At 51.7% G+C, this 8,828-nt stretch overlaps 3 protein-coding genes across 4 annotated transcripts in view; 2 read left to right on the plus strand and 1 right to left on the minus strand.

Annotated features, from left to right (window-relative positions):
• GALNS (galactosamine (N-acetyl)-6-sulfatase) overlaps positions 1-8,828 on the plus strand; it is a 62,688-nt gene that overhangs the window by 1,154 nt on the left and 52,706 nt on the right. The gene's annotated exons all lie outside the window — the stretch shown is intronic.
• On the plus strand, positions 282-7,999 carry PABPN1L (PABPN1 like, cytoplasmic). Of its 2 annotated transcripts, none has more exons than XM_035895193.1 (7): positions 282-711; positions 1,237-1,345; positions 1,856-1,920; positions 2,388-2,494; positions 2,599-2,686; positions 2,808-2,953; positions 7,941-7,999. In XM_035895193.1, exons 1-7 carry the CDS (start codon positions 490-492, stop codon positions 7,948-7,950), a joined length of 747 nt encoding a protein of 248 aa, XP_035751086.1. In that variant the 5' UTR covers positions 282-489; the 3' UTR covers positions 7,951-7,999. The 2 variants fall into 2 exon arrangements, with proteins under 2 accessions (XP_035751086.1, XP_035751085.1); XM_035895192.1 differs by lacking the exon at positions 7,941-7,999 and adding an exon at positions 3,693-4,283.
• TRAPPC2L (trafficking protein particle complex 2 like) overlaps positions 5,742-8,828 on the minus strand; it is a 4,278-nt gene continuing 1,191 nt past the window's right edge. The window contains exons 3-5 of the mRNA XM_035895194.1: positions 8,011-8,098; positions 7,801-7,880; positions 5,742-7,072 (exon numbers count right to left, since the gene is read on the minus strand). Coding sequence (XP_035751087.1) covers positions 7,027-7,072; positions 7,801-7,880; positions 8,011-8,098 — 214 coding nt within the window. The 3' untranslated portion in view covers positions 5,742-7,026. The remainder of the gene's footprint in view (positions 7,073-7,800; positions 7,881-8,010; positions 8,099-8,828) is intronic.

Genomic DNA, 8,828 nt, shown 5'->3' on the forward strand with positions numbered 1-8,828 from the left:
CTTGGTGGCAGGCACTGGGCCTCCCTGGGCTGGAGCGGGGTCAGCTTTGCACCCAGGGGTGGGAGAGCTTGCCCCGCTGTGGGCTCGGGCCTGGGGCTGGAAGGGTGCAGGTTTGCCTTTGCTCGGGTGGGGCAGGGCTCCCTGCTGCTCCCCCTGTGCAGCCCAGGAGCTCCGGCGCTGGGGCAGGCCCTGCCTCCTCTCCCCCTTCCCTCCCAGCAGGCTGTGGTGCTTCTGCCTGTTTGTTTTCTTTTTTTTAACCAGAGGGAAGCTGCTTCCAGGTCCCCTCTGCAGCCCCCTGAGTTGGGAAGTGGCTCGGTACGAAGCAGAGGCCTTTCAGTAGCTGTCACTCCTGCAGTTCTGGGGTCTTGCTGCGAGCCTGCCTCCCTGCAGCACCGGGAGCAAACTGCTTTGGTGGTGCCTGTTCACCCTTCTGCTGGAAGCAGTCAGGTGCTTTGCCTGGCTGGCGTTCTGCTTTAGGTTCTACATTAAATGGCTGTTTGTTTGTTAAATGGCTTTTTGCCCCTGTTCCTGCCCAGTCCTCTCTTCCTGGACACTTCAGATATCTGGTGGCAGGACCCGCCGTCGCTGGCAGCAGTGAAGACGTCCTGGGACGCGACAGAGATGGCGGCTCTGCAGAAGGCTGCAGATGACGACTCGGGCCTGAGCCACCTGGAGGGGGACAGTGCGGAGGAGCTGGCTGTGCCGGACCCAGTGAGTCCTTGGCTGAGTGTGGAATCAGTTTTCCCTGTTTCTCTAAGGAAAGGGGGAACTTTCTACACCTCTCTTTCAAGTGCTTCCAAAAAATATTAAGAATAAGAATAATCTTGGGCCTCTGGTGTTAAAATCCCTGAGCTGAGAAGCTGGAAATTGAATTGTCACTCTCCTGCTGCTTAGCTTTCACTGCTGAGATGTCCGCCTGGCTGGGCAAGAGTAAATGGCTCCTGTTTGTCACCAGCTTAACCCTCCAGTTCCCACCGGCAGCTCTGGTGCTGCTGGGGCCTCTCTGCTGCAGCAGACGCTGCTTGGCAGGCAAGCACGGGGAAGGAAACGTTTCCTTGCTCTTTCTCCCCAGTGGAGCTTGGAGCTGAACTTCCCTTTTGTGGGACAGGCTGTTGTCCCCAGCAGCCAGCCCACCCTGGTGCCCAGGCTGGGAGGGGACTGCTGGTGGAGGTGTCTGGGGTGGGGGGTGCCCCCTGCTCCCAGTGCTGCTCGTGCAAGTCTGGGTTTGGGTTTCAGGAGCTGGAGGCCATCAAAGCCAGAGTGCGGGAGATGGAGAAGGAGGATGAGAGGTTGAAGGAGTTGCAGCTGGAAGCTGAGCGCCGCCTCATCGTGAGCTTGGAGGCAGGTACGGGCTGTCCCTGGGTGCTGCTGTCCCCCCCACCAGGGGCACTTCTGGGGCACAGGGTGGGGATCGGAGCCGGAGCGTGTGGCTCTGCCTCTCCTGGCAGCCTGGGGCTGGATATGTAAGGTGGATGAAGGATGGGGTCCTGGGGATGGCTTGGTACCTCTTACCTCCTATCTTTGCAGGCCAAGGTGCAGCAAATTAATATAATTAAATTTAATTCAATTAAGCAATTGAGTTTAGCACCAACAGCCCCAGTAGAGCAGTCACCCTGTGGGGTGGGTTTCTTTTTTGTGGAGAGAGGGGGCAAAGGGGTGGAGGAGGGGAGGCAGCAGCAGTGTGGGGATTTGGGGATGCCCAGATGTAACCCGGGAGCTTTGCAGTGTGGTGGCACAGTGGTGGCTGTGCTGGGAGCAGACCTGCACGGACAGACAACCCTCTGGACAGACATCCCTCTGCCAGAGGGCTCCTGTGACTCTGTCCAGCATGACAAAGCATTCCTCATCTCTGCAGGTCTCTTTCCAAAGACAACTGAGGAGAAGATGGAGGTTGACCAGCGATCCATCTACGTGGGCAATGTAAGTGGGAGGCCCTGGAGCAGAGCCCACCTCGCTGCTCCTTGCCCAGCTGGGCGTATGTCTGAGATCCCCCATGCAGGGACCCATCCGCCCCCCACCAAAGGCTGGCTGGTCTCATCCCGAATGCTTCTCCTCTGCCCAGCCCAGACTGGGAATGTGGCTCAGCATCTGCCAGTGATCCTCAGTCACTTGTAGATAATCTGTTGCAAGTGTCAGCTGCCCAAAATACCCCGCTGGAAGCTGTGGGTTGTGCAGCATTGCTTGGTCCCTCAAAGGCAAGGAGCTGTCTTTCGGATTTGGGTTTCCAAGCTGGAGCATTCAGCTGGAAGGGACTCCTGAACCTCAGGAGATGACATGGCCATGGTGGCAAGCTCTGACTGGGGTCAGCTGGGCCATTTGCCTCCCACGATGGTGTGCAAATGCTGACCCACGAGCCGGGGGGCTGGCTGGTGGCACTGTCATTGCAGGTGGACTATGGGGGCACGGCGGAAGAGCTGGAGTCTCACTTCAACAGCTGCGGGCAAATCAACCGAGTGACCATCCTGTGCGACAAGTTCTCAGGACATCCCAAAGGGTCAGCGCGGTGGGCTGGCGTGCCGAGGGTGCTCCCCTGGGCTCCCCCAGCCTTTGGGAGCGGCGGGGTGTGCCTGGGGCTCTGCTCACCCCGTCCCCTTGTAGGTACGCCTACATCGAGTTTGAAGAGAAGAGCTCTGTGAAGGCTGCAGTGGAGCTGGACGAGAGCGTGTTCAGAGGCCGTGTCATTAAGGTAAGAGCAGGATGAGACCCCAGGGTTGGTGAGTGCATCCCTCCCTCCCAGCCCCCTGTGCACGGGGCTCTCCTGAACCCCAGTGCTGGCAGCAGCGGCTGAGCCACCCCCTGCCTTCCAGGTGCTGCCCAAGAGGACCAACATGCCAGGCATCAGCACCACTGACCGTGGGGGCTACCGGGGCCGATTCCAAGCCCGGGGAGGGCTGGCCCAGCGAGGAGGCTACTATGGAGGACAGCACCCGAGGGTGCGAGGGAGGACGTACAGGTGAGCGGCTGGGTGGGGGGGTTCCTTGTGTGTTTGGGTTAAGATCCCTGTGGAGCAGGGGTGTCCCTGGTGCTCCGCCTCTCAGCTTTGCACCTCCCACGCTGGTGTGGATGGGAGGATGGAGAAGGACAGGAGTATCCTCCTGGAGTCCTGGGATAGAAATGTCTCCCGCCTGTTGCATGCTGTTAGCATCGCCCTGGTGTCTGTGGGGGTCAGCAGAAGCCTGCTGGCTGGTCCAGCTGGGACATGGGCACTTTGAGGGGGACTCTGAGGTGGGGAAGGACTGAAGGGAGCAGCCAGTGATGGCACAACAGATCCATCCCCGTGGCTCTCCCGGCATCCCTCGCATCACTGGCACAGACCTGGAGCTGTTCTCCAGAACACCTCCTGCTGCTCGTGCGCCCGGGAGCTCGCTGCGGGTTAACTTCAGTGCTGCCCTGTCCCCTTTCATGCCTTGGGAGGAAGTGGAGAGGAGATTTGGGGATGGAAGAAACACCTGGAAACTTGCTGGGGATCGGGGAGTGGGGAGATGGGCATTGCACTCCCAGCCTGACTGGTCGCAGGGCTGTGCCTGGCTTCAGGGCTCCCCTGTTTTTTGGGGGTTCAGTCTGGGTTAGCTGGGGCAGAAGGGTGAATCCCAGCTCTTGGAGGGGTGGAGGAGCAGGTAGCTGTGCTTTTTGGCATCTCAGCTGAGCAATGCCCCCATGCTTTAGGATGCTGGTTTTGTTCTTTTTTTTAGGGGTCGGGCAAGGCTGCTGCCTTGGTATTTTCCATACTAGAAAGGACTGGACTGCCTGGTGATGCCGATGGGATGGAAATGAGGAGATGGGATTGGAGAGATTTAAAAATATGCCTACCCAAGTCAAAAAAAGATTAATTTTAAAATGCCATCTGCCTGGCCGTGAGGATTACTGGTGAGGCAGCCGGAGTGCTGGGCTGCAGGAGGGAAGAGTGGATCTGCTCCACCAACACCGGCCGGATCCCTGCCAGTGTCCCAGGAGGGGCTCACCTCAGCTTTGCTTAGGGGATTGCGTTTTCACGGAGAACACCCTCACTGCGGAGAACACCCTGTCCTGGGAAGGGAAGAGCTTTCCCAGACCATCAAGTCTCATCCTCATCCCATAGAAAAGGGCTGTACTGGAGGGTTTGGTGTAAACCTGCTTTGGCTTTTAGCCGTCCAGATGCCCTCCACCCCACTGTGTCCTGCTCTGCCTGTGAAGCACCCCCAGCTCTGGCTGTTTCTACAGGAGCTGGGTGTTGCTTTCTCTTGCCCGTAAGAAGATCCGAAAGACCTTTCCGAAGACTGTTTTCTTCTCCACGTCAGTGGAGATCTTGGGTTGCAGCTCAGGACCTGTCCATAACTCCATCAGCCTTGTGGATTTCTGCCCTTGCTCTTGGGAAGAGGATGGAACCTAACGATGGGGTCTGGGTCTGGTTTTCAGCTCGCTGCTGCTGTTGTACATCTAACAACCAGGGGTGGGAAAAGGCATCCCTTGCTGTTTCTCAGGAAGCCTCTGGATCTCCGTGGTGGTTAAACAAGACCTGGGTGTTAAAAAAAACCCTTCCCCTTTTTATTTCAGAGGTCAACAACCCCTCCTTCCCCCCCCTCCTGCTTTTATTCCAAAGCTACAGGAATCAAAGGGTGCTACCAACTCGTCATTTAACTTTATTTCTGGCCATAGCAGTATTACAAAACCATCTCCGCTGTTGCAAATTTGATCTGATCTTCCTCTCTACTCCCGTCCCCATTCCTGTTTGACATCCCCGTTTGGGGATGGCATGAGCCCAGATGAACTAGAGGGTCAGGACCAAAGCACAGCACAGGAGCTGCCTGGCACTTCCCCTTCCTGCTAAAAAAATGTCTGTGAGCTCCAAAACCACTCGTTTTTAAAGGAAAAACCTCATGTTAAAAGAGGCAGGCAGCGAACACCAGCAGGCAGCGTCACTGTGTGAAGTTCTGCCTTGAAATCTGTTTTATTATGTAATTCTCACGCTAATCTTTCGGGATCCTTGGTTGGGGTTCCTCTAACACAGATGCGACTGACTCCTAAAGCAGCTTTTCACAGCTCAGGGGGCATTGCCAGGCTAAAAATTCCAGGATTTTTTTTTTCCTTAAGATCTCAGGATTTTTTTTTTTAAAAGCTTGAGGCCTTAACTCTTCATGTTGTGTTGATCTTTGCACTTTGCCCAGTGTGGACTGTGCTGACGAGGCTGGCCTTGATCCGAGCTACCCTTAGGCTTAGACTATATATGTGGCTTTTTCTAGGGCTTTAAACTTTCCATTTAGTAGCTTTGTAAATTCTTGAGACTTGATTTTTAACAAAAACTGCTTTTGGGGGGTTTGGACTTTCTTGTGGAAGAGGAAATCCTGAGCTCCTGTCTCTGCGAGTGAAAAGAGTAAAGATTTTTATATGAAAATGTTTTGGAATAGCAGTGTACAGCTGTGCCTTGTTTAGATGGTGGGAGAGGCTCAACCACTTTCATCTCCCATTATTTGACAGGTTGTTGTTGATTAAATGTATTTAAGTTCTGTTTGAGAAGGTACTGTAAATGTCACTTATTTTTAAAATAAATGATCCTGCTGTGTGAACTTCACCTGCAGTGAGACTGCGCTGCTGTGAGCTGCCCCCCTATGCTGACCTGGCTTTCTCCAGGCTGCTTGTATCCTTTGGAGCTGTGTAGCTATTTTTTTTTTTTTCCCCTCTCGTATTTTGAGCTATGTTTTATGTATTTTTAACTGATTAGGTGCCTGAAGCACAGCCTGCTGCCTGTGGGGCAGGAAAGACTCCGAGCAAAGGTGTGTGAAAAGCACCGAGTGGCTGCTCAGTGCTTACGCCTGCCCGTGTTACCTCTGCTGAGTTTGCTGCAGCTGCACAGCCTGGTGTAGTGTGAGCGTACTGCGCAAGCGATTAAGAAGCTGGGATGCTTTCCTAGTCTAGCTTGTATTTTTTTCCCTCTATAAATACCTGCTGCTGATTTGGTAGTCTTTAATTAGAACAGCAGGGAGCTCCAGGGGGAGGAGATGCTAATAGAGATTAGTTTGGGATGAGCCAGGCAGTTGTGCCATCCTGATGTCTTAATCTCTTGGTGTGGATTTATTCCAGCTGTGCTACCTGTGCTCCTTGGACTGAAAATGCTGTTAGGTGTGCCTGGCCTGTCTGAATGAGGTGCAAAGTGACAACAGCAAATACTGATCAAATGCCAGTCACCCAAAGATCTGCCCCAGGAAGGCAAGATCAGTGCAGGGCTTGATCGGGTTCAAGGTGGTGCCTTGAGACCTGCTGTCTGCCAGAGCTTTCCCAAGGACACAAACAGTGGCTGAGGCTGTAGAGGAACCCAGAGCCTTTGGCTGATTTGCAGAGTTTTCTCTTTCCAAGAACTAACAGAGTAAGTACATGCAGATCTGAGTGCTCCCAGCTAAGGAAAAACAGGATGAGGAGCCCAAGGATGTTTGAATTAAGCCTTGCTTGTGATGTTCCTGTCGGAATGAAGAGTCCTGCGCAGCACTGAAGGGGGCTGGCAAAGAGCAAAAGGACTCTGATTGCTGATGTTGCTGATGTGCTGCTCCTGCTTCAGAGGAACTGCTCTGAAGCACCAGTACTTCTGAGGAACAGTGTCACTATCTCAGCCTCTCAGCTGACTGAGATCTAGGTTGACCCTAATAATAATCTCTGAGCTGTCTCTTGTGCAGCTGTGCTTGCTCTAATCACAAGCACAGCAGGGACTGCTGTTTTTACACAAAGCCTGATTCCTACAGAAACATCTGAGATGCAGAGGCACAGCTGCACACATTTCTGTAGGGAACAAACCTCCTACCTGACACAGCTGACCTTCCTGAAGGAAGAGCTGGCTCTCACATGTTACCTGAAGGCATAAAGCTCAACAGCTACTTCTGTGCTATGCTCAGGTTTGCTGGCGTAGAAATGCATGTAGACCTTGCAGGGGTAGAGTTTATTTTACATAGAATAAATTTAAAATATTACACAGAATGAAAACCATATATACATTGTTTTGTAGGCACACTCCTGTACACAGGGAATGTTCTCAATGCTTGGATGAGAAGGGGCAGAGCCTCAGCACACCTGCATCATCATGGAGTTCACCATATTATCAAAAGCCCTGGAGAAGGAAATGAACACAGAATATTAAAGGAAGCAGCTGGTTCTGCACAGCAGATCTCCTGTAACAAAACCAAGGGCTAACAATGCCTCTTCCTGGTTAACAAGCTGGCTTTCCCCAGGCTGGATAGGTGGTTTCACTCTAACTACAGCATGCTCTGTTGAGTAAATAATGACAATTAATTAAGCTGAAGTGAGGACAGGTCTTATCCTGGCTTACCTGCCTCAGCAAAGTGTAAAAGAAGCTGTTCTTCCCTAGGTAAGCACAAAACTCTCACCATTATTAACATTCCCTGTGAGATACCAGAAGAGAGGTGGGGGGCACTGGCCCTTACACAGGAGAACTCTGTCCTTACCCAAGGATAAACCCTGGACAAGCGCAGTTGTTCGCTCTGTTTAACCTGCTCTATTTTTCTCTGTTTGTCCTCCTATTTGCCCATGAAATGGGCAACTTTTTCTCCCCAAGAAAGTACTTTTCTTGAGCCAATGTTTCCAACACCAGTTCTGAGGTGGGAGTGAGAGTTTAATGTAACTTCTCATGAGACTTAGCAGAGTTTTCTGTTATGCAGTAATGGCCCAGGAACAACACAGCTGTTCTCCATTTAGGCAGTTAGAGCGTGCACATCTGAACTGGTCAACCCCAGGGGTTACGCTCTTGGGCCTATGATATCATAGGTACACCGCAAGCTCCAGCAAGATGACAAAGATCAGTATGGTCAACCCACTTACCTGGAATGGATACGGTCCCCAGGGTTATAAAAAGGGTTACACATTATGTCCGTATAGGAATTATGCAGCTTTCGGAACATCTGAAAAGGGATTGTAGTTTAATTAATTTTTTTTTTCTTTTTTTTTTTTTGGCTTCTCAGCACTTTATGAATAAGCGGAAGTAGCAAAAACACTGATGTGGCAAGTTCTGCTCTGACTTCCTGCACTTACACTGCGGATCTCATTGTCTCGAAGTGCTGTGTTTGAAGAATCCACCACCATAACAAACTTCACCTTCGAATTTGTCACGTAGCCGTATCTGCGCAGCTGTTAAGGCATGTGCTTCTGACACACCAGAGCCTGGCAAAGCAACTAAAACAAGGCTGGAATATGCTCAAAGAAACAAGCTGAGAGGAAACATGACGTTCTTGCTGTGCCCAGCGCATAACTAAGACTAGATGAGGTAAGCAAGACACTAGATTGCAGGAACTGGATCCCCTTTCTACCTGACTTCTGCCATCTTTGATAGCTGCAGGTTAAGCTTGCTCCCATGCTGGCTCATGAGGCATGCCTTGCAATTTCAGCAGCAGCCTCCCCTTAGCTATTTTGGTGAGGGTATCTCTCTTCTTAAGAACCATTTTAATGACCCAGCCACCTTACTTATTCTTGTTTGGGAGACGACAATCAGAGACCTGGAGATCTCCTAATATCAGCTAGTGTGACTGACCTGAGACTTCAAAAATTAACAAGCAGTTTATGAAAAGCCAGAAATCAGGTCTGCTCATAACTTCCATCTGTGGGATTCGGAGAAAAAGCCGAAGAAAGTTCAAAAGATCAACTTTGTGACTTAAAAACATTGGGGAAGCTGTGGCTGCGGAGTACAGATTTTACAGAAATCAGACCACGCACCTGGGATTTAGGTACTTGACCAGAGACCCCTTCATACTCCTGCTACTTTCACTGGTACTTTTAATTAGAGTCTAAGCTTTGCTCTAGTCACAGTCAACTGTTTTAGCTAAGCAGTTTATAAAAGGTGAAGTCTTGCTGCA

Source organism: Egretta garzetta, unplaced genomic scaffold, assembly GCF_000687185.1.
Source record: "Egretta garzetta isolate BGI_Z169 unplaced genomic scaffold, ASM68718v1 scaffold395, whole genome shotgun sequence".
Classification (NCBI taxonomy): Eukaryota; Metazoa; Chordata; class Aves; order Pelecaniformes; family Ardeidae; genus Egretta; species Egretta garzetta.